The following is a 25,575-nucleotide window of genomic DNA, read 5'->3' on the forward strand; positions in this document are numbered from 1 at the left end:
CACACACACACACACACACACACACACACACACACACACACACACACACACACACACACACACACACACACACACACACACACACACACACACACACACACACACACACACACACACACACAGGTTATCTCTATTAATGCAATCGTTAAAGGGGCGGGGCATATATTACCGTTTTCTCTGCTATGTTGCAGCTATGTTGGAGCAGACCACCTCCAATTTCCTACACAGTTTAGCCAAAAAATCGACCTTTGGATAGTGTACTTTTAAATGTTATGCATACATTTGTTTTTGTTCTTTCTGACATATTTTCGCTCAGTTACGCACCACTCGGGGTCTGTTCGGCCTATGGGATCTGTTATCACTCTTACGCTCATGGCCTGTGTTGTCATGGTTACGGTGTAACCGCAGGCTATGGGATTAGACTGTGACAACGGGAGGATAGCTTGAGGCAGCCTCACAGCCTCACAGCTACAAAGTTGAAAAGGAGACTACAATCTTTACTCATTGACACAAATGAGCAGAGCGTTGCCTAATTTGTGATCTCACAGTGAGTCAGAAAGTACATTATTTCAAGTATTTTAACGTTGAAAAACAACACGAGCCGGCAGGGACAAAATAACCTTTCTCTCTCTATGGCAACGAAGGCGGATCTACCGTGTGTGTGTGTGTGTGTGTGTGTGTGTGTGTGTGTGTGTGTGTGTGTGTGTGTGTGTGTGTGTGTGTGTGTGTGTGTGTGTGTGTGTGTGAGTGATTGAGAGACAGTCAGAGGAATACGACGACAGCTGTCGTCTTACCACCCCAACAGCAATGCCATTATTAACATGCAAGACAGCAACTAACTTTCCCTCCCAAAGTGTAACTAAGCATATAGGCTACTGTGTGCTTTATCAACCCATGTAGCGATCAGCTGTCTCGCTGTGTGCTCTTGCGTCTGTCTCTGTCTCCGGCTTCAGACAGCAGCCATAAATGTAACTTTGAAAAGTTAATCAGTGTAACTTAAGCGACAGAAGTGCTGGTATTTAACGACATGGCTTGCTTGCCACTTGCCATATTTTCCTCACAGACACACAAATTCGTTCCAAGTATTACATTTTATTTTCTGCTTCAAAGCCAAATGAAGCGTAGTATACCTGTGAGATGGGAGTGGCATTTGACTTTTCTTTTTAAACCCTCATCAGAACAGAAGTAAAATCCTCAGTCGGCTCAGTGTTCATATAGGCTATAATGTTTTTACTCAACAGTCCAACAGATGTGCCATTTCAAAACTTCAAATGTCCTGCCATCGCCAAGACAGTACATTTTCAGGGGATTCCCAGGGCAATAAGAGGGACAAAGAAGGGCATTTAAAATGCTGAATTATTTTGATGATCACTGCTTTTATGATGCTAATTAATTTGAGCAACTGGTCAAGGACCTCTTCAAATCACCTTTCGCCTCATAATGAGTCTGACACCTTCTTCAACACACATTCATTTGTTCTCATGTATATGGATGTCTGTTGAAGGGAAAAACGGGGGTGTGTAGTGACAACTTCTTTTCAGGGGCAAAACAGTGCATTTTAAGGGCAGAAAAGGGAGGAAAAAAATGCATTTTCAGGGTACGTTCAGGGAAAGAACAGTAACGTGTGAAGTTTTGAAGTGGCACATCTGTACATGTAACCATTTCCTAAACCCTGTTTTTCGGCCTGTAAACCAAACGTGTGTAGCCAACATGTGAGGTGTGAAATGTTAATCGATATGCAGGCCAGGCTACTAGAAATGAGGGCTGCATATCGGCCATAACCTCTAGTTTCAATACAATTCTGCTGCTTGTCTAGATCTTATATCATAAAAAAATAGACCTCTATGTGCAGCTACTAACATAGCTACTAATAGCTACCTTCTCCTGCTTCCATTATTGATGGCACGAATGGAAGTAGGTACAAATGATAATTTGTACCTATTGTTTTTAGCTGCAGGGGTCTTTAACCTTTGGCCGGAAGGCAATAATTCATATTCAGGATTTAGGGGGTGAGAGCTGTCTGCCCTAATAAAAGATGCTGTCTTAAGCACCTGCTGGTCATATATATATATGACTCAGACAGCTGAATTGTACCCCCACAATCTTGCTAGATCCCCTCACAACCCCGTTAAGGGCATTTTTCCGTCTAATGCCAAGGTTTCCATACCAACAAATGGCAGCAAATGAAATAACAGACTCTATGAAAGCTCTGTAGATTAAAATCATCAATGACTTATCCATCTGAAATTTGGCTAGCTTCCTTAAAGGAGACACACCATGAATTTAAAAAAAATATTTGATATTTAATATCATATGGTGTATGTCCCTCAAACCATTTTCAAAAGGTTTGAGCCTAAATCAACACTCAGATATACTCATCCCAAGTCAATTCTCTCAGGCTTATAAAGCACTTTCAGCTGCAATACCAAAACGTCCAGTTGGCTAGGGGGGTGCTGTACTGCGGTACTGAGCAATTCTGTCTGTCAAAATACATGGGCAGAAAGTTTGGTGAGGTAAGCAAACTTGCCATTCTGAGATGGCCTGTTCAGACACGCCCATTCTGAAAATCTCTGAAATGAGAATGAATGACTGAATGTTAAAAGAAAATATTTTTTGGGGTACAAGAGACACTGGGGAGCCAAAAAAATACAAAATAAATTAAAAAAAAGTGAAATTCATGGTGTGTCTCCTTTAAACAGAAGAGGCGCTGTTGACCTTTCTTACACACCATTTCAGTATTGAAATAGAATTTCTTTTTTTTTTTTTTCTTATAATTTTTATCCCACGATTTTGTAACCCACATTTTTTCACCCAGTGCCAATTGCCTATGTAATCCTGGGCACTACCTACCCTCTGCCAGCCTAGGGAGAGCCCAAGCTGAAGCTCATGCCTCCTTCAATGCATGAGGAGCAAGCAGGCCGCTTCTTATCACCCGACAGGGGGGAGTTTCCCTGGTTGGACATAGCGCGTGGAAGGAACACGTTATTCCAACCAGTTCCCTTCTCCTCCATCAGGCGCCCCGGCTGACCAGGGGGAGGCAGTATAGTGACCAGGATTACTACATGTTTTTGTGAGGGTATTAACTACCCTAGGAGACACGGGGAGAACATGCAAACTCCACACAGAGTAGGCCCTTTCACCAACCCCACCTAGGGTATGGGCGCCGATGACGTGGAGGAGAGAACACGCCCCCAGCGCCCACAGCCCCTTGAAATAGAATTTCTAATGGAGCCGAGATATTTATAAGTGGTTACCAAATCCACTGTCTAGCCATTTATGACACTATACTCTGAGGAGCTGGTGGAGATCGTCTAAAATCAATACACGTCTTTAGTCTTTGTGACATTACGTGAATGGGCTAAAATGCCACAGGAATGCTGCCAGAAGCTGGTTCCCTGCTATGCATCACGTTTACAGCAGGTCATAATACATCGTGTGCTCTACGATGTATTAAAAATCACACCCTGTGTGAAGGAAGCGGTGCCTTTGGGGCGGGGCTTAACTCATTTCAGTTCGTCCCTATTGGTGGTCTGAGTCCACTTACACAATTTTTACTTGGTAGCATGCTGCAAACTGGAATGATGGCTGTTTAAAGCCCAGCCAATGGGCAGACAGAGGGGGCGGGGCTTAAGTAATTACAGTTCGTCCCTATTGGTGGTTTTAGTCCATGTACAAAATGTGTACTCCCTAGCATGCTGCGAACTTGAGTTATGGCTGTTTAAAGGCCAGCCAATGGGAAGACAGAGGGGGCGGGGCTTCAGCAATTCATGCTCGTCCCTATTGGTGGTCTAAGTCCACATACCAGATTTGGACTTGGTGGCATGCTGCAAACTGGAGTTATAGCTGTTTAAAATCCCGTGCTCATCCCGTGCTTAAACGGGCGGACGGACATAACATACGCTGGGGGTCCCTGGACCCCTCTTTGATAACTTCAGCAATTCATACTCGTCCCTATTGGTGGTCTAAGTCCACATACCACATTTGGACTTGGTGGCATGCTGCAAACTGGAGTTATAGCTGTTTAAAATCCCGTGCTCATCCCGTGCTTAAACGGGCGGACAGACATAACATACGCTGGGGGTCCCTGGACCCCTCTTTGATAAGCAGTGGCACGTGTGGCCAATGAGAGGAGAGATGGCATAGGCAATCTCCAAGTCCGTGTGTGTGTGTGTGTGTGTGTGTGTGTGTGTGTGTGTGTGTGTGTGTGTGTGTGTGTGTGCGTGTGTTTGTATGTGTTGCTTCTTTGCCGTGCTCATCCCGTGCTGATACGGACGGACGGACGGACATACGGACAAAGTCAAGTGTAGAGCGGTTGGCACCGCTAAAAATAAACGGAGAAAGAAAATCACATTTTCCTGTGTTTTACCATGTATTTTTGAGTGAAACACATTTTCGAACATCAAACAACAAATGTCAACAAGGTCGCGATGATCTCATTGACATTTGTGAAACCACACATGAACACTCTCAGTGATTAGCAACCATCAGGGGATCAATCATACTGGAGATGAACATTCTGTGACTACTTGAAAAGGTAAGAAAATAGCAAAATCCTGGTACTGGGACAATACAGCCAGAAATAAGTCTGGCACTGAATGAGTTAAAAACACTTGACATGAAGGATTTGAATCACTCATAATATTAGTTGTGTTGAGCTATTTACACAGTTCTTGTTTGATTTGTTTATTTCATACAGTTGACAGTTTGTTAAATTTGCTAATATACCAGATTTGCAGTGGGGTTTTAATCATTTCGAGTGCAACCGTAACTATCCCTATGCCTAACCTCAAACTAACCTAATGTTTGTTGGACTATTGGGATGATAATAATAGGAGGTCGGAATTATGAGCGGATCCCCATTTTAATACAACCTGACTCCGCCAAATGGAAGATGCTTGCGACACACATTTTGTTTCACAGCCTACTTCCATCTGAGACTCCGGTAGCAGAATCGATGCAAGACGGCGTTTCATTTTTTCAAGCTACTTGGCAGGTGATTGGATGATCCCGCCCCTAGCAGCCGCTGATTTGTTTGTACACGCAGTGACCGGAAAGCTCTACTCTCTGAGCGATCCCAGACGCAGGGTGTATTGTGAAACTCAATACAGCCCCCATCTGGCTGAGTCAGGTTAATTTTAATATGGAGCTCAATGGTTCAAACTTAAGTAGTAGTAAGTAAGTAATAAGTATTGTCTTTGCGCTTCCTGTTGGCATTTTCTCTTGCAATGACAGACCAATAAGAAAACATTTGTACTCTTGATGCCCTCTCCCTCCTCACATAAGAATCACAGACACCCACACCACCACCAACACCACTACTAACACAGAAAGACAAAACAAGTGAATTCATTCAGGTAAGCTTCATGTGTCTTTACTCCAGAATTGAAAGGGTCACCTGTTGAACAGGATCAGGAATACTGACCTGAGTGTCTCCAGTGTACAGTGTGGACTCCCCAGTCCTTTAGAGAGTTCTTTCACTCCGGAATCCTGTAGATCATTTTTGCTGAGGTCCATTTCCTTCAAAATAGAGGAGCTGGAGCTGAGAACTTTTGATATCTCCCCACAGCATCTCTCTGACAGGTTACAGCCACTCAGCCTGAAAAACAGTAATGTTCTAATTGCTGTTCATGATGAAACCAAAATGTTTGTATTTTCTTGTTTTTGTACACATCACATAATACATGAAACACCCATTTATTAGAATTAGTGTAAAGAAGAAACTGAATTGCAACATTGAATGTTTTTAAATGTTTAAATTAGTAATTTATACCTACATTTTAATAATTATATCATTATTTTATCATGTTTTCATTCCCATTCCATCAAATTCTTTGCATGTCTATCTGTCAACAAAATAAATTGTAAAAGTTCCTTCTATTTGCACGCGCACACACACACACACACACACACACACACACACACACACACACACACACACACACACACACACACACACACACACACACACACACACACACACACACACACACACACACACACACACACACACACACACACACACACACACACACACACGCACACGCACACACAGTACAGCAGAACTCTGAGAGATGACCTCAAAGACATGACAGCCAGGTGTCAGCACTTTGATCTATTATGTGGATAAGCTGCTGATTGCATCATCAAGCAAGCAGCAGGTGACTCTAATGAAGCAGCAACAAGGACACAAAACCTCTATTCATAAACTCCACTTAACCCTGCAAGACCCGCTGTTGTAATAATACAACATTTGTATTTTATCAAAAAAAGTGTATAAATCTTTACTTTATTAGTTTTTTACTTGTTTAATTCATCCTGCATCATTTTTTTTAAAATTACATATACCAACAAAAATGCATACAAAAAAATGGAAAATAAAGAAAGTTAAAAAGGAGAGTAGCTTTCCTGCAGTACTCAAAAATCCACTTTTACACTTCATGTATTTCTGGGTCCCATTTACTCCAGTTTCTTTCAAATTCATCTCCACGGTTTCTCATTTTGTAAGTAATTCTTTCCATCTCTTTAATGTTTTCAACTGTTATTTTCCAATTATTAATAGATGGTGGGTTTACATGCAACCATTTTCGTGTGATTTGTTTCAAGGCAGCGATACGTAGTATTGTATACAGATATTTATCTCCCTCCCTGTGTATTTCTAATGGGATAATACCTAATAAAATATTGATTGGGTGTATGGGTTTTCTTAAGGAAAATGTATTTACTATATTTGTTTTCACTATCTCCCAGAACCTTTTCAATTTTGGACACGAATAGAAAATGTGTGTATGATTTGCTTCCAGTTCTGCACATTTCCTCCAGCATTCAGCACTGCCTGCTGGTCTATATTTTGATAACATGTTGGGTGTTAAAAAAATCCTCATATTAATTTTCCAAGCACATTCTTTCTAAAACTTTGATTATGTCCTCTTAAAAATGATTTTGCATGCTTCTTTCCAATAATCTTCCAAAATTGTTATTGAACCCTTAAGTTGTTTTAGTGAAGTATATAGACATTTGCCATGTTATTCTGACAGTGAGTAAAACTGTCCTATAGGAAATTCTGCTACCCGTTAGACCCAATGTTGTACTATTAAAACATTTCAATAAAACCTTACGAAAACATTTGTTTTTAAAAAACATTATATTTTCCTCTCCAAATACTCCTACAACACCATCTGAACGGTTGAAACATTTTTTTTTGCAAGTAGAAATATGTCCGGGTCTTGCAGGGTTAATATCTACAGAACATCTGCATCATGTTCTAAACCTACATTCATAAACTCCACTTCATATCCATAGAACATCTGTATCATGTTCACATTCATAAACTCTATATATAAAAGGAAGCTTTACATCAAAAACACTGAACAACCAACATGTAGGATCATGTTGTCGTTGACACAGCGATGCTGTTTGGATGCCCCTTCATTGATGCAGACCTAATGAGTGATAGGTTCAGCTTGTGTGCTTCAATCAGTCAGTTTAACTTTGTTTGACCTGAGGAGTGTTTTATTGTAGAATATGGTGCTTTCCTTTTACATGTTCTGTCATGTCCTGTTGTTTGTTGTGATTGTACTTTGCAGTGAATGATGTGTCTGATGGCTGTACTGTACAGATGTGCCACTTCAAAACTTCACACGTTACTGTTCTTTCCCTGAAAGTGCCCTGAAAATGTATTTTTTTCCTCCCTGTTCTGCCCTTAAAAATGCACTGTTTTGCCCCTGAAAAGAAGTTGTCACTACACACCCCCGTTTTTCCCTTCAACAGACATCCATATACATGAGAACAAAAGAATGTGTGTTGAAGAAGGTGTCAGACTCATTATGAGGCGAAAGGTGATTTGAAGAGGTCCTTGACAAGTTGCTCAAATTAATTAGCATCATAAAAGCAGTGATCATCAAAATAATTCAGCATTTTAACCCTGCAAGGCCCAGATTATTTTCAAGTTGTGATGATTCCTGGCTCTGTGGGGGGTATTTATATGCAAATATCCTGGCCAATGGTATTGTAAGACTAAACAATAGGACCCAATGAGGATTTAGAGGTGAAAAAAACAAAAAATAACAGAAAAGAAAAATGATTTAAACTCATTTCTTTATAAAACATACATGTGATCGTGCGATCACACTGGGCCTTGCAGGGTTAAATGCCCTTCTTTGTCCCTCTTATTGCCCTGGGAATCCCCTGAAAATGTACTGTCTTGCCGATGGCAGGACATTTGAAGTTTTGAAATGGCACATCTGTACCTACTGTAGATTGGTTTGAACAGTGTTTGTTTTATGTAAGAATAATTTCATTTTTGACTGTTATATGTTATGTTCATTCTAAGAGATGTGTATTTTGTGTTATGTAGACTGCACATACAACACTAAAGACCCTGAACAAAGCTCCTCTCCTGTGAGTCTTTTAACGGAATCACTTCATAATAGTGTACCAGCTCTACTCCAACAACTGTGGAGGCCCTCTGTTTCACAACAAACAAGCAACCAACCAAACAAAGCAACAAAACTATTTGCCATAAGCCTGGGAGAAAAATCTGTTTTTCAAGGGAGAATCTCCATTGGGATTGAGTTCCACCGGGTTAAGTTGAGGGGGGAGGGGGCTGCCACACTGAAGGCTCTGTCCACCAAGGTTTGCTTGCTTTTTTGGGGGCTAGAGAGGAGGTCCAAGTCTGTGGACCGTAGGATCCATAACAGAGTAGGTTTATGGAGGAGGCCTGAGAGGTACTGTGGAGCTACAGGGCGTTGAGACATTTGTAGGTGAGAAGGAGGAGTTTGTAATAGATGCGGAACTTAACAGGAAACCAGTGCAGTTGTTTATGGGTGGGGGTGATGTGCTGCCAATGTGTGGGTGGGTGAGTACATACTGGAGCCTATCCAGGTACTTGTTTGGGATCCCAAACAGGACTCCATTGCAGTAGTCCATACGGATGGTAACACATGCGTGAATGAGGGTCTCAGCCACGGAGTCAGAGACTGAGGGACAAAGCCTAGAGATGTTCTTGAGGTGGTAGGAGGCCGATTTGGTTATGGATTTGATATGTGACTGGTAGGAGAGGGTTGAGTCCAGCATAATGCCAAGGTTGCGGACTTCCAGAGATGGAGATATGGGATCCACATGAGGTGGATAGAACATCTCCAACCTTCTGGAGCAGTTTGGGAGCCACAACCATGAGCTCTGTTTTTGAACTGTTTCATTTGAGAAGGTTAGTGGTCATCCAGGCTTTTATTTTATTGAGGCAGTTGATAGGGACTGAGGAGGGAGCTGACTGGAACGCGTGGTGCTCAGATACAGTTGAATATCATCAGCATAGCAGTGAAAGCTTAGAAGACCATGGTGGTGATTGATCTGACCCAAGGGGAGCATGTATATGGTGAACAGTAATGGACCAAGTATGGAACCTTGCGGCACACCGTGGTTGACTGGGGATGGGTGTGATCTGGAACCATTGATAGTGACAAACTGTTGTCTGTTGGAGAGGTATGACTGGAACAGGAGAGGGCTATGTCTGTGAGAATTTGCTCTGTTGGTCATGGTGATCGGTTTAATTATTCACGAAGTATACCTAATGCAGTCATGATGAACATAGTTCAATTGAAATAATCCCTTCACTTACTCTGCAAACTATACCGGCCTACCCCGCAGCACGCAGGAAAGACGTTTCCAAATTCAGACAGGGAGTGTGTGGCCGTGTGCCTTGGCAGTGTCCGTTCTGTGGTCCATACGCGTGCTGATTCCAACCATTTTATAGACTATATTTAAAACTGAAATAACAACATTGCTACCAATATTTATGACATCTGAATTGCCCGACGGGAATCAATAAAGGTCTATGGATATATTCATCTATCCTGACTGTCTGACTGTTAACAAAAATAATAACTTGTTTACACAAACAAGCTGTTGCACGTCTCTGCTCTCAGAGCTGGTCACAACTTAGCTCATACTATAGGATTTCTAGTTGGCGACAGCGCCAAATATCAAACATGCCAGAAATCTGGAAACGCTCAGCATGAAAAGCCGAGCGATGAAATTGCGCTCGGTTGCTGCACCATTCACACACAATGAGAAAAACCTTGATGAGCGAGGCCCGATTCGACGCAATTCAAAATATAGTTATAGCCGGTTTTGGCCCTCAATGTGTTAAAACACACACAAACAAACATGTCTATGTTTCACCAAGGTGATTTGGACTGTCTTGGAAAATGTTGAACTAGTTTAAGACTTCTGCTGATTTTAATGAACTTTCTCTTCAGCTCTCTGAGAGGTTACAGCAAGTGTTAACATCAATTATACTCTTTAACCATTGACCTCCCTATATTGGGCATTATAAATTATCAAAATTAAAACATTTTCAAAATTGTAAAACGTTTTTAAAAAATAGTGAAAATAGCTGATCTACAAGCTCACAACACAAAGTAGTGTGCTGTGAGCTTGTAGATCTGCCATTTTCACTATATATCATATGACAAAGAATATAGGGCTTAAACCGTTAAATGCTTGTATTTTCTTTACTATAACAGAACAAATTACATAGTATATTAAATGTATGAAGTTAACAGTTCACTTACACAGCTCTATTGGAGGCTTTGACCACTGGCAGCAGCCCCAGAAGAGCCTCCTCTGAAGCTTGGTATTTCTCCAGGTCAAACACGTCCAGATCCTTTCCTGATGACAGCAACATGAAAACAAGAGCTGACCACTGAGCAGGAGAGACTTTCTGTGTGGAACGATTTTGTGACCTCAGGTAATGATTGATCTCCTTCTCTAGAGAATGATCATTCATCTCATTCAGACAGTGGAACAGATTGATGCTTTTCTCTGGAGAGGGATTCTCCCTTATCTTTTCCTTGATGTACTCAACTGTTTTCTTATTGGTCTGTGATCTACTTCCTGTCGGTCCCAACAGTCTTTGTAAGAGCTTCTGATTGGTCTCCACTGAGAGGCCCAGCAGGAAACGGAGGAACAAGTCCCAGTGTCCGTTTGAACTCTCAAAGGCTTTGTCTACAGCACTCTGGTAGAGGTCATCTATGTTAGGTTCAGATGAGGTTGTTTGTGGCTCTGACAGTAGGTTGACACCACTGTTCATGAATGTGATGAAGACATGAAGGGCAGCCAGAAACTCCTGAACGCTCAGATGGACAAAGCAGAACACAGTGTCCTTGTACATTCCATGCTCCTCTTTAAGGATCTGCGTAAACACTCCTGTGTGTACCGCTGCATCATTGCTCTCAATACCACAATCTGTCAGGTCTTCTTCATAGAAGATCAGGTTGCCTTTCTCCAGCTGTTCAAAAGCCAGTTTTGCCAGGGACAGAATGACTGGACGGATGTATGTCACAAAAGCAGAATATGTCTCATATTTGACACTTTTCTTGTTGCTTGCTTGGTCGGACAGAACCTTGATAAAGTGGATGTACATATTAGTCAAGGTCTTTGGCAGCGCTCCTTTCTCCCCACTTTTCAACATGTCCTCCAGAACTTTAGCAGTGATCCAACAGAAGACTGGGATGTGGCACATGATGTGGAGGCTTCGTGATCTCTGCATGTGTGAGATGATTGTACTGGCCTGGTTCTTGTCACTGAATCTCTTCATAAAGTACTCCTCCTTCTGGGGGTCAGTGAACCCTCTTACCTCTGTCACCCTGTCAACATACTCATCTGGGATCAGAGTGGCTGCTGCAGGTCGTGTCGTTATCCAGATGCGAGCAGAGGGTAATAGGTTTCCCTTAATGAGGTTTGTCAGCAACATGTCCACTGAGGTTGGTTTTGTGATATCATTACAGATTTCATTGTTCTGGAAGTGTAGAGGAATCCGAAACTCATCTAATCCATCAAAGATGAAGACAACTTTGGACCGTTTCAAGCTGGAGATCACTTCTTCCTTGATTTCACCAAAAAAGTGACGAAGGAGGTCCACCAAGCTGTAATTCTTCCCCTTCTCCAAATTCAGTGCTCGGAAAGCGAAAGGAAACACAAAGTCGACATCGTGGTTGGCTTTGTCTTCTGTCCAGTCCAGAGTGTATTTCTGTGTTAAGATTGTTTTACCAATGCCAGCCACTCCCTTCGTCATCACTGTTCTTGGTTGATCTTTTCCAGGTAAAGGTTTAAAGATGTCTTCTAATTTGATTGGTGTATCTGGTCCGGCTGGTTTCCTGGATGCTGTTTCAATCTGTCTGACCTCATGTTCTTTATTGACCTCGCCACTCCCTCCCACTGTGATGTAAACCTCTGTGAAGATATTATTCAGAAGTGTTTTTTCCCCTTTTTTTGTGATCCACTCCAACAGACACTTGAACTTGTTCTCCAGAATAGACTTGAGTTGATGTTGATACGAAGGAGCAGGAAAGTCTAAATGATAAAAGAACAGAGGATATCATTAAATTCATTTTATGGAAAATGTGGTCCTCCAATGACAGGTCTTGGTAATTCTATCATGTGTCTGCTGCTGTAGCTGTTGATCTACGGAAGTCTTCCATTTAATGTCAGATTATCAAAATGATTTACTATGATTAACCACTTATATACTACCTATTACCAAATATATTTATTTTAAAATGTATACATAATTTTAGAAAATGTGGCCAAAATAGGAATGCCAGGATATGGTTAAACAATAGTTGAAGATTAGGGCTTCCTGATATTGTGCGAATTATCACTAGCATTATGTTATCACAATTAATCACAGTGAACACACACGTGCACATGCTCACACACACACATAGAAACGCACACACTTAGAATCAGTCCACCCAGGATGTGAATAAGGTACAACAGAATTGCAAACCATTAAACAGTAAAGAGTGAAAGTAAATTATTTAGGTAATATTATCTAGTTCTGTGAAAAGATTATTGATGTGTCATTTGTTATTGAGTGCATTCAGGTGCATTGAAATAATAATCAATAATCATTTTCCCAACTAGAGTCTCGGGGGGCTATGCCCCCCTCGACCCCAGCCGCGCAAGGGGCTCTAGGGCTGTGAGGGCGCGCTTATTTTGGGGTACCAAAATGGTGGGATAGAACTGTCCAAAAGTTAAATTGGAAAAAAAATTGGAATTTTTTTTTTTTACGTGGTGGTCCGCGGACCCCCTGTGAGTGTTGGGACCCCCGGGGACCCCCCTGGAACATGGCGGACCCCTGCGGCTGTTTTTTTTTTTTTCATGAACGTCCTTGCTTGTTTCTGACGCTTGTTTTTGAAAACCTGGCATAAACCTGGCATCCCGACTGACATCACTGACGTATCCTTGGTATTTGAACTTCCGGGTTGCATAATGATGACATCACTGTCGAATCCTTTGGTGTCATGAACCTACGCTGGTTTGTTTACCAGATTTAACGTGCTGTAGTGTGCTCGTCGCCGTGTGTTTTTGTGTTTGGGATGTACATGGCACGTGAAAGACGGACATATTGTGATCGAGACATGAGTGAAGTGAAAGTAACGGCCTGGGTGGAAAAAAAGAGGTACGTAAGAAGGGGGGGGGGGGGGGTTGAAGCGAAGGACCTGCTTGTGTGTTGGTGTGGAGATGCGCAGAGTTCAATGGCGGCCGCTCGTGTTGTTTCGGCTAAAGCCGTCGTCGTTCGGTGTCGGTGGTGCGCACGGGAAACGGTACGAAACTGTTTCACCTTCCGTTTTGTCCGTAATGTGGTGAGTGGAATAAATTATGTTGCGACGTGGAAACTGTGAAGTGAGCAATGATAGGTGCCCTACGCCACCCGTAAATTCTGCGCGTCCGCCGTGGCTACTGTGTTGGCGAGATGTGGTGTGTCGGCGTTGTGTTTACTCGATTACAGAGCTGTGGCTATAGCGTCAGCGGCGCGCGGAAGTGACTTGCCGATTATATAAGTAGATACAGATGAGGATGAATATTTGAATTGGAAAGTGATACCACAAAATGGTTATGGATGCAATTCATTACATAGTCCTTGATGTCGTGGCCAAATGTCCTGGGACATTTTGGAAGGTTTGAAGAACCATGGAGTACTGGTAATAGTAATACTATAATCTAATATAAACTAGAAACGTTTCTGAGAAAATGTAAGTGTGCCTGCAGCTCGCCAAGTCTGTGCAACCTTGTGTTCGGGAGGTGGGGTCAAATAAATTATTATAGTGGGGGGACATTGCAATTTGACCCACTTCCGGTGGTGGGATTGACTTCCAGTCTTTACCATTGGATTCCTCGTACCCATAAACGGGGGGTGGGGGCTATACAGAGTTTCGGGTGTCAACGACCACTTCCTGCATCGGGTGCCAAACACGGTTAAAACCGTGTTTTCACAGAGTAGCGCTTAGGTGCCTAACACGGTTAAATTCTGAGAAGGAAGGGACAGATGGATCACCGTGCCAAAAACATGGCTCCCCATCCGCTTCCGTTCTACTGTATCTCCTTCATGAAAACCTCCGTAGCTCCAAAACTTTTTATGGTGGGGAAAAAGAGTCATTTGCGATGCACGATCGCTCCGCCATTGTTACTCGCGTGAGAGATGTTATCGTTACAGGCGTTAGCCAGGACCACCGTGCACCGTGCACGCTTGCATTGTTTACATGTATTGCTCCTCGTGGAGTCTACAGCTTTAAACAGCACAGCGCAGCGCAGGTGAGATTTCTGGCACCGAATGTAATTGGTTTTAATACAATTCTGGCACCCGATGTGTTAAAACCAGAAGGGGTTGCACCATTGAACTACACACCCCTCAGAGAGTGTGTGGGTTAAGTTTCAAGGGTATCAGACGAACCGGAAGTAGAACCTGAAAAAACGGAAATTGTCATGTTGTCATGGTCTGTGGGACCACCCACCAAGTTTGGGACCTATAGCATGCTGGGAACTGGAGTTACGGCTGTTTAAAGCCCAGCCAATAGGGACACAGAGGGGCGGAGCTTAATTAATTACAGCCCGTCCCTAAGTCCCTATTGGTGGTCCAAGTCCACAAACCAAGTTTGGAGACAGTAGCATGCTGCAAACTGGAGTTATGGCTGTTTGATGCCCAGCTAACGTCACACTGATAAGAACCAGTATGCTCGCGCAGGCCGGGCCTCACTAGCCAACACACAAGAGGAGGTTGAATGAATTGAAACCAGCCAAACCCTGAAACAATATGTTGGGAATTGATTGCATGAAACAATCACCTGTGCGTTCAGTCTCAATGTTGGTAAACAAATAATTGGTCTATTGGAAGACAGAGAGGGCGGGCTTCAACAAATTATAGTCCCCCTAGGAACCCTTCAAGGACCCCTGGGGGTCCCTGGACCTCACTTTGATAACCACTGTGAAAGATGAACCCCCCCACCCCAACCCCGGAACATCCACTCTCAAGAGTCAACAATATTTTACCTGGGGGCCCCTGGGAACACCTCAAGGACCGCTTTGGGATTAGGATGGCTACTCAATGGGAGGAGACATTGGCGGAACCCATTGGCTATGATTATGGGCCATATTTTCGCCGGACCCATTATCCCTAAACTTCTTTACCATCTTTTACAATCTTTAAAAACATGTTCAAAAAGTTCAACTAGCCGATCTACATCGTCACGTTGTGAGCTTGTAGATTAGCTATTTGAACTATTAGTTCATTAGTTGAACTATCACTAAAGTTGTTCTATCCCCAAACCTTCTAACCTGGACTGATCCTACAATGTAGTCATTTCACACGCACGCACGCACGCGCGCACACGCACACACACACACACACACACACACACACACACACACACACACACACACACACACACACACACACACACACACACACACACACACAAATAGACAGCTAGACTCTTTCATGGCACTGAACTACATGTACCATGTTTGACAATATTATATCAGCTCTCAATGCTTCATGTAAGCTAATTAGCAAGGGTTAGGGTTAGGGTTTTAAGTCAATCAACTTTAAACAGCACTCACCTGAGACAGATGCAGCTGCTCCTTTGGGTTGTGGATGAGTGTTTCTGCTGTGAAATGTACAGTAAATCGTTTTTTTTCCCTTTAATAACTATAATGTATACAGTAACTCTACCATCCTACAGTACATTATAGGACCAAACATTGTCAGTAACTTCATTAATGCATTCATAGATTATAGGCAACTAAGTGAAAATACATTTATTGGACAGGGTTCCCATGTCTAATAAACTACATGTTGTAGTTTTTCGCCAAACGGGCTGTGTGATTGCAGCAATGTATACCGGACATGACAAAAAGAACAGATCTACAAGCTCACAATGTGCTGCAGCGTAATGCGTAGTTTAATTTGGCACGAAATTTGGAATGGAATTATATACTATTATATATTACACTTACACAGTATCTCTATAGTCATTAAACAAAACACGTCAGATTTCTCATATTCCTTCCTGATTGGTAAAGATTGGCTTCCAAAGTTTGCAGGACTTCTCCGTTTTTAACAAAATGCCTCAAATCATGAACACAGCGTAAGATTTCCATGAAATGGTGTACGCACCTTCCCAATAGGCCGACAAAGAAATGCCACTTGAACATTTTCAAATCAGCCTAATGGTGGCACTATAACAATTTGTGTTTTTCCCTATAACTGCAACGATCTGTGTAAAACTTTGTATGCGCACTCTGTAGAGGCCAAGGGCAAACCTTTTCCCTGCATTTTTCACATCTGCCTTGTATAGCGCCACCAGGAGGCCACATTATGTAAACACATACACCTTTTGTGTCAAAAGGCCCAATTGAAATACACCGCTTTTACAACGTGCTAAAAACATACCCCCTCCCCTTATTATCATACAACAACAGCCGTGGGCGTGGCTAACACAAACACACACGTGTAACTGTGACGCCCCATTCACACACTGATCATGGGAGGCATTGTTTGTCTCTATATCTGTTTGGACCTTTAATTGTTTATTAGTTGACAAAGCTAGCTGTGGCAAGTAGCTGTCTTTTATTTATAAAGACAGGGATGTTCCTTCACCAAGTTGATGACATTTACTAAAGAAAATATTGAGGCCAAGCACTGGCCTACATTATCCTGAGGACACAGAATGCACCACCTCAGTTACCGTTGAGTTAAAACATTCTCTTGTACTAATACAATCAGGCCTAAAGATTATGTAATATAAATGAGTATCACTTACAGCTCATCAAGAAGACCCTTCTCATTTGTTTCAAGACCTTTGTAGAAAATGTCTTTGGCTTTTCTGGAGTTCAAGAGGTTGTAGAGTTCCCTCATCTGAGCTTGAGAGGTGGGCTTGACCATCACAGTATCGTAGCCCTCCTTCTTGATAACCTCCTCCTGAAGGAGCAGATCCAGGATGGGTATGACCACGACCACTGTCCGAATCAGGTCAAGCCGGTGTTTATCGACAAAGTGTTTATCTGAAGATAAAATGAAAATGTAGTTCTTGGTGATACTCTGTGCTAAACACATTTAAACACGTTTCTAAACATTCTACATTATAATATGTGGAGACTTTTCATCCCACCGTCCAGTGCCACAAGACGTCAAAGACGTCACGTGGCCTGACGTCCCGTGCGCCACAGGATGTCTTTTGGAAAAACATGTTCAGAACCCAAGATATGATGATTTGAAGATTTGCTGCTCCATTCACTCTTTGTTTAACTTCTAACTTAAAAAGGCTGTATCGGCTAACCCTGAGCACTTTTTTTTTTACAACGAATTTTTACTGTGCCACTCAGAGCCAAAATTCCATAAATAAGCTTGGCATTGAATGAGTTAATGGAATATTAGCAAGTGTTTGTATACACCTATCTCTGTTTTGGGGGAATTCAAATGGGCTCATCAATCATTGGAATAGCCAACAAGCCTTCCAGTATAAGATGGAAAGTGATCTTGTAAATGGAATGTTAGATCTGTTTTATCATGATGTACGTGACCCTGTTTTAACACAGTATGTGAAGCACTACAGACTACAGGTAAAGAGTGTGAAAGCTCATAGCACATCTATTCATATTGTCAGCTCACCTTTAGCTTTAGGGTGTCCTGTACTTGTTGACGTTGAACTTGGAATTGACATTGGTGGGTCAGTGTCTGTATCCTCATGCTGGTCTAACGTTACAACTATTGTTGAGTTAGAAAAGACAACAGACTTGTATGAGAAACCTCACCTGGCAGTAACTCTCCTGATATCAAAGTAATTGCATTTGTGTTTAGCAGGATAATTTACTGTTATCTGCAGCCAGTTTATCTGCAGTTGGAAAGAGCAGCAGGCTCTCAACTGAGTAGAAAGTCTCAGTACAAAATGTATTGATGTCTGGTGTTCTTCTAACAATTGGAATGGGGATACAGTATATCCAAACAGAAGAACAATTGTAGGTTGTGTCAAGTGGGTACATAACAAAAAAAATGTTGGATCTGTTTTATTATGATGTACGTGACCCTGTTTTAACACAGTATGTGAAGCACTACAGACTACAGGTAAAGAGTGTGAACTCTCATAGCACATCTATTCATACTGTCAGCTCACCTTCAGCTTTAGGGTGTCCTGTACTTGTTGACGTTGAACTTGGAATTGACGTTGGTGGGTCAGCGTCTGTATCCTCATGCTGGTCTAACGTTACAACTATAGTTGAGTTAGAAAAGACAACAGACTTTTATGAGAAACCTGACCTGGCAGTAACTCTCCTGATATCAAAGTCATTGCATTTGTCTTTAGCAGGATAATTTACTGTTATCTGCAGCCAGTTTATCTGCAGTTGGAAAGAGCAGCAGGCGCTCAAATTAGTAGAACGTCTCAGTACTTGATATAAGCAATCAATATATCTGATTTCCTAATCTCATGCATGCCATGTGGTCTTCTCTTAAGTAGTAGTAGTAGTAGTAGTGGCCATCTTGAGTAAAAAATCACCACCCGTTCCACTCAACCCCGTTATATATTTGAACCCCGTTATCATATTATTCTATATAAAAATATTAATTTAATGCCTGAGATAGGAAAATATGTTTTTCTGCTAGTTAAATATGTCCTTAATGTTGTGGGGTATTCTGAAAGGTAATATTTTCTTTCATGTAAGGTACAGCATAAGCCAGTAGTGAAAAGGGAAAACATGCATTTATGAATTAACAACCTACGCCCTGTTTCAAATAGTGACAATAGAAGGCAAGCTGTGAGCTTCACTTTCAAGGCTAAATGTGAATTAATAGCAGCATTTTTATAATTTCCTTTTTTAATATGAATAAGAACTTTAGTGTCAACTTTTTAATAACTGTTCCAGCCTGGGGGCTAGATGGCTGACGCAGTGGTACAATATTTAGGTACTAGCTTGTAGATTTGTCTTTTTCTTTTTTTTTTTACTGTGAAGTGTTCACTCAAAGACACCCTTGAATGCAAGTAGGCCTACCCAAGATACTAGTATCTAAAACTTCAAAAGGTAGAGCCTGCACACCAAAAACTGTAAAAACACTTGGTACAAGGTACAAATTTGACAACGTTTCGAACCAAAACCAAAATGAAAATCCACAGCGGATCAAAACGTTGTCCACTTTGTAACAATAAAGAAGTATTTTTAATGGTTTTGGTGTGCGGGCTCTAACTCCTTGAAGTTGAGCCTTTTTTTTTCTTTCCCAGAACCCACAGTCAATGTGCCTATACTGTTAGAGATGCTCCGATCGATCGGTGACCGATCACGATCGGCTGATAATGCCTCTATCGTCTTTGATCGGTCACGGGTAAATTCACAGATCCGATCGCTATTGTATGGAGGAGTATTATCTCCCGGTAAAACACCGTCGTATGGAGAACTGTTCTCTCTCTGTTACGTTCAGTATCTCAGGCTGCAGCTCCTTCCTCCCCCCACCCCCCCCCACACACACACACACACACACACACACACAAGTCCACCCAGGATGTGAATAAAGTGCATTATCTAGTTCTGTGAAAAGATTATTGATATATTATTTCTTATTGAGTGCATTCAAGTGATTATTTTCCCAACACGGAGGAGGATCAATATGAAGGCCTGTGAGGCATCTCTTCGTCGTTGAAATATATATTACAGTGTGAATAATAACAACACCAAGTATTGTCACTTTATAACAACTCTCTGTCAGTCATCACAGTCAGCAGGAACAATAGATTATTATGAACACACACATATCATGTGTTATGGTTGTTATGCTCATACCTGAGTATAAATGAGTTGCTTAAACTCACTCACCTTGAATATCAACCACAGGCTCAAACCGATGTGAAGAAAACCTAATCTTTATACGATCTGTAAATTTCAAATAACATAACATAACATAACATAACATAACATAACATAACATAACATAACATAACATAACATAACATAACATAACATAACATAACATAACATAATATGAGGTTTCAGCTGTTGGCTTATTTGGACTCTGAATCTCTCTGTGAAAGCAAAGTACCATCATGCTTTAAAATAGCAATCATCAGTGATCATCAGCAATCAGAGTGATGATCAACAACAAGCTGCCACCCACACTCGACCCCCTGCAATTTGCCTATCGTAAGAACAGATCCACGGATGATGCCATAATTGCCACATCACTCCACACCACTCTCTCACACCTTGAGAGGGACAAGTCATATGTAAGAATGCTGTTGTGAAAACTATGACTTCCGCCCCCCTGACCCTCAGCACAGGAGCCCCTCGGGGATGCGTTTTGAGCCCCCTTCTCTACTCCCTGTACACCTACGACTGTGTGGCTTTGTTCAGCTCCAACCAAGTGGTCAAGTTTGCAGATGACACCACAGTGATAGGATTGATCACGGACAACGATGAAACAGCCTACAGGAGAGAAGTGGAGAACCTGGCACAATGGTGCCAGGAGAACAACCTGGCTCTCAATGTTGCAAAAACAAAAGAGATAATCTTTGACTACAGAAGACCTCCAAGAGATCACTCCCCCATCCAGATCGGGGGTGCTGCAGTGGAGAGGGTCAGAGAGTTCAAATTCCTGGGGGTGCACATCACTGAAGATCTCACCTGGGCAGTACAGACAGAGCGAGTGGTGAAGAAAGCACAACAACGCCTCTACTTTCTCAGGAAACTGAAGAAAGCTGGCATGGGTCCATAAGTCCTAAGAGCTTTCTACAGAGGCACAACAGAGAACATTCTGGCTGGCTGCTTCACTACCTGGTGCGGCAGCTGCACTGAACTCAACCACAAGGCAATGCAGAGGGTTGAGCGGACAGCCGAACGCAACAGAGGATGTGATCTCCCCCCATCCAAGCCCTGTAGGACGAATGCTGTATCAGCAAAGCACGAGGAATCATCAAGATCAAAGCCATCCCAACTACAGACTGTTCGAGATGTTGCCGCATGGAAAACGCCTACGCAGTCTCAAAGCTACTAGCAATACACTGTAAAAAAGCTTCTTTCGACGCACTATCAGTTACATGAACGATCTGACAAGAACCAGAATGAACCAAGGCAAAGGGAAATACTAAGCTGTCCCCCTCCCCGCCCAACCATCCTTCCCTTTTCTGCACTACTATGCCTGAACTGCACCTACTGCACCTTCTCTGTTGTATATAGAATATACTGTGACAGCTACTGAAGAATTATGCTGGTGGTGTATACAACATACCAAGTTATTACGGGGCCAGGCTCTGCAGAGCAAGGCTCGGTTTTGTTATTGGCATTATTCTGTTTCTTCTTCTTCTGCCGTTTTTGGCAGTTCTGGCTTAACCGTGCATACGCTTTTTACGAAACTCGGCCCTATGGTAGATGGTCATGGAAAACGATCAAGAAATAATTCTCACACTTATTCGTCAAAGGGTGGCACTATAGCACTCAATTGAAAGTGACAACTTTGAACAGGTACAACTCATGCCCTGTTTGACCTACAGCCATGAAACGTTGATACACACATGCGTCTACTCATGATGAACAACTTTCACACTCAACTTATCTCCCACCATTTTGAATTATATGAAAAACATTCATTGGCTCATAAAAGCTTCATTTTTTTCACTTATGGAAAATCCGCCACTAACGTTTTGTTGGCATGGTCAAAGGGGGGCGCTATAGCAATTTTTTGAAAATGCAAACTTTAAACAGGAAAAGTCAAGCCTCGTTTTGCCGACAGCCGTGAAACTTGCTTACACATGTGCCTTGACTCATGAGGAACACATCTATCACTTTGACCCGTAAGCTCCGCCCTTAGATTGTCCGCAATTTTGAGCAGTTTGAAAAACACTTAAACCCAGGATTTTTTAGCAATTCGCGTGAAACTGTGTCATCTGTGTGAACTCCTTTTTCACAACTTCAGGTCTGTTGTTCCAATGGCTTCTCTCTACACATCTGCCTAACAACCGCAAGGTCGCCAGTTCAAGCCTCACTTCAAGCTGACTTCATTGCAAACAACATGACTGTATCAATGAATACATGTGCAATTGTTAAAGATAACATGAAATGCTTATTTGAGAGTATGTTTTTTTCAATGTAGGACATACTTCATTATGAAAATAGCCGATCTACAATCTCACAACTTTTCAGAGAGCAACGTTTTGTGAGCTTGTAGATCGGCTACTTTCACTAGTTTCTGTTCCGAGGAGACGTACACTTTCTCTATAGGTAGATGGTTAGGGAACCAGTGATCTAGAGTAGTTAGCAAAACAGAGGCTTGGTTCTTCAGGGACAGAAAGACATATATATCAACAGACACTACCAGGGCTACCATATCTCTAGCGCAATGAGAAGAAAGGCAGCCTATGAGTCCGGAGGTCACTGGTTCGATCCCTGTCCCCGACGATGTGTTGAGGTGATCATGATTTGGCATTTGTAGGCTTACGCATAGTATTTATTGAGGTTAGGGGTAGCCATAGTTTTACTGAGGTTAGGGTTAGTGAGGGTTTAAAATGTTTAAAATAAAATATCAGGTGCAAGGTTGTACTTCTTTTTTCTCTCTGCATTCCCTGGCCCCGCTTATCGCTGCTTGCAGCTATATTTTCTCTTTATTTTTATGCACATGTACATTTGATTTGATGATGCTCTTTTCATTCTCTTTTTGCACTCTTTCTTTAATCTTTTTACGTCTTCTTTATACTATTGTTATTACTTATGCTGCTGCATTGTCTGAAGGAAGCCGAACCAAAATACGTTTTACTCTTATGTACCTGTACACAAGATGTAACAATAAAGTACAACCTTGCACCTAGAACCGTATGCATGTGTGTCCAGGTCCAGCAGAAAGGGACAGAACTCAGAGTTCAGATGCCACATTATCACACCATTTGAAAGCTTACATTCTGTACTTTGCTAATCTGCAAAAAGATGAAAATGACTGTGGCCCCTTTGTGTCTCAAACTATTGTATTAAGTCACATATGCGTGAGCACGCGCACACACGCACACACACACACACACACAATTGGCTAATGGGAGGGTCGTCGGGTGGGTGGGCGGTCCACAGCCACGTCATTATGACTCAGACCTCAGACATAACCATAAACAAACTCAATGCGCCACCGATCCGACCGCTATACCCATATAAGGTCATATGCATATATGGGACAGACCGACGTCAAACTCGGCACGCACATCAACATGTCGAGTAGTTTCGATATCCAGTTGTCCAGAACCGCTGATCCAACCGATATGCCCAAATATGGGCATATACTGATGACATCAGGGATCTCCATATATGGGCATAAAAGGGACAAGGACTGATAGATACAGACATCTCCATATATGGGCACAGAGGGACACAGACAGACGGGTACAACAGGTCTCTGACAAAGCCCCAACACTACATATTGGTCGGATCGGCGGTGTGACGTAGGTGTGAGGACAGCGTAGCGGCCTGAACTCTACATGTTTGGGCCCGTACGATGTTAGGGTGAAACATGACATTTGCTTATTGCTTGTAGCTGCTGAGCAGTAACTTAGTAAGCATGTTGTATGTTAAGCATGTTATGTGTAACTTAAAATCTGAAGAGAAACTTACCACGAAATATCACCCCCAGCACCAAAACAACTGCAAGGATGAGAGCAACGATAAGGCCTCCAACAATGGCTCCCGTGGGTGTATCTTTGGATGGAGGTCCTTAGGAGAAAAACGTTTTTTTATGATGTGCACGCACTTCACTTGATTCACTGTGTTTACCGGTATGGTTAAACCAATAGTCACACTGCAATGACAACAGGTATTAAACATTATCCGTTTCGCTCCAGTATGTGTCTCTCTCTCTCTCTCTTTCTCTCTCTCATAATTCATACTTACTCATCTCTTTAACCGTGTAAGTTTTGTTCAGCAGTCGACCGTTGATCTCAACAGAATATTCTCCACCGTCTTCTGTGGTCATTTTGTTGACGACCAACTGTCCAGTTTCTTTATCCAGGTCTGTGCGGTCTCTAAATGTCCCGTAGTAATCCACATCAGGACCAAAACCCTGATCCCATTCTGCTGCTTTATTGGGTCCATGTTTCCACAGGATGCCAGTGATGGGTTCAGTAACAGAGCTAGTATCTGGAAGCAGCTGAAGGACTCCTTGTGGTGGAATGTATATCACATCTTGTTGAGCTGTGGAGAGAAAGTTATTTCAGTTGTAAGTTGAACAAGTTAACAGTAAAAAATAAGTAGCTCCACCAGAAGAAAAAAAAGGTTAAACGAACCATACAGTGAAACATGTGTCATATTCATTTCATTACACAACCAGGAAAAAACTCTTCAAGCTCAAGAAAAGACAGTTCTGAGATCATTACAGTTGATTTGTGCTTAGTAGGGGGTATATTTGCTGAAGAGATTTGGTTTAGAGGGAAAAATGCAGTAAACCTATTAATAGATAAGCTCCCCCACTTCCCCCACTTTTAAAAGTACCACCACACCCGGGTTGAGTTTGCTCAGGTTGGATTTACATTTTCAGGCCCATTGAAAAAGTGGTTCTCAAACATTTTCATGTCAAGGACCCCCACATTGAGCCAAATGTATTTAGTTGAGGGCCCCCATCTGAACATATTTTGTGCCAGTGGCCCCCACAAGAGAAGATTTGTGTTTTAAAAAGAAACGTGCAAAATGTTTCAATATGTATGTAAATGTTTTGACAATAGCCGATCTACAAGGTTAAAACTATGTACAGTAGCAGTATTCATAATAATAGTACTCAAGTCAGAATAATCATAAGACTGTATACAGTAGCAGCAATACACCAATGTTGCCAATAGAGGGCAATGTAACCCCACACATAAACTGTTAGCTCCTTTCTACACAAAGTGAACAATGTGACCATGTTGACATTCCCTCACAAGTTTACACATTTACAATCTCAAACATTTCATCATGATGAAATAATATTAAAAGATAGTTTTGATAACATTATGAAACAGTCTTTAGAATTAGCTTAAACAATATGATCTGACAATTAATTCCACCAGACAATGGCTCTGTACATGAAAGTTTTATTTGGGGAGGGTATGGGGGTGGAGGGTGGGTGTTATGGGGTGGGTATGGGAGGTGTTATGGGGTGAGTATGGGAACCATAATTGGTGGTTCATGTTCATAATAAGCGTTGTGCTAAGATGCGTTGTCAGCTTGTAGATCAGCTATTATTCAGATCGGCAGTATAGATGCGAGGGTTTAACTGAGAGACTGAACAAGCTGTCATTCCTAACA

General features: G+C 42.1%; 2 protein-coding genes across 3 annotated transcripts in view; both read right to left on the reverse strand.

Annotated features, from left to right (window-relative positions):
- LOC311041144 (protein NLRC3-like) overlaps positions 1-20,177 on the reverse strand; it is a 33,803-nt gene extending 13,626 nt beyond the window's left edge. The window contains exons 1-6 of one of the 2 annotated variants that reach the window (XM_084051650.1): positions 20,143-20,177; positions 18,453-18,548; positions 17,103-17,343; positions 15,901-15,947; positions 10,572-12,351; positions 5,423-5,596 (exon numbers count right to left, since the gene is read on the reverse strand). In XM_084051650.1, coding sequence (XP_083907776.1) covers positions 5,423-5,596; positions 10,572-12,351; positions 15,901-15,947; positions 17,103-17,224 — 2,123 coding nt within the window. In that variant the 5' untranslated portion in view covers positions 17,225-17,343; positions 18,453-18,548; positions 20,143-20,177. Of the gene's footprint in view, positions 1-5,422; positions 5,597-10,571; positions 12,352-15,900; positions 15,948-17,102; positions 17,344-18,452; positions 18,549-20,142 lie in introns of those variants that run through there. The other variant, XM_084051651.1, reaches the window with a different exon arrangement.
- An 874-nt stretch (positions 20,178-21,051) lies between these two features.
- LOC311041053 (uncharacterized protein) overlaps positions 21,052-25,575 on the reverse strand; it is a gene marked incomplete at its 3' end in the record, with an annotated part of 464,158 nt that continues 459,634 nt past the window's right edge. The window contains exons 2-4 of the mRNA XM_084051491.1: positions 24,187-24,486; positions 23,911-24,009; positions 21,052-21,209 (exon numbers count right to left, since the gene is read on the reverse strand). Coding sequence (XP_083907617.1) covers positions 21,052-21,209; positions 23,911-24,009; positions 24,187-24,486 — 557 coding nt within the window. The remainder of the gene's footprint in view (positions 21,210-23,910; positions 24,010-24,186; positions 24,487-25,575) is intronic.

The sequence above is a fragment of the Gymnoscopelus microlampas genome, assembly GCF_963454915.1.
Source record: "Gymnoscopelus microlampas genome assembly, chromosome: 24".
Classification (NCBI taxonomy): domain Eukaryota; kingdom Metazoa; phylum Chordata; class Actinopteri; order Myctophiformes; family Myctophidae; genus Gymnoscopelus; species Gymnoscopelus microlampas.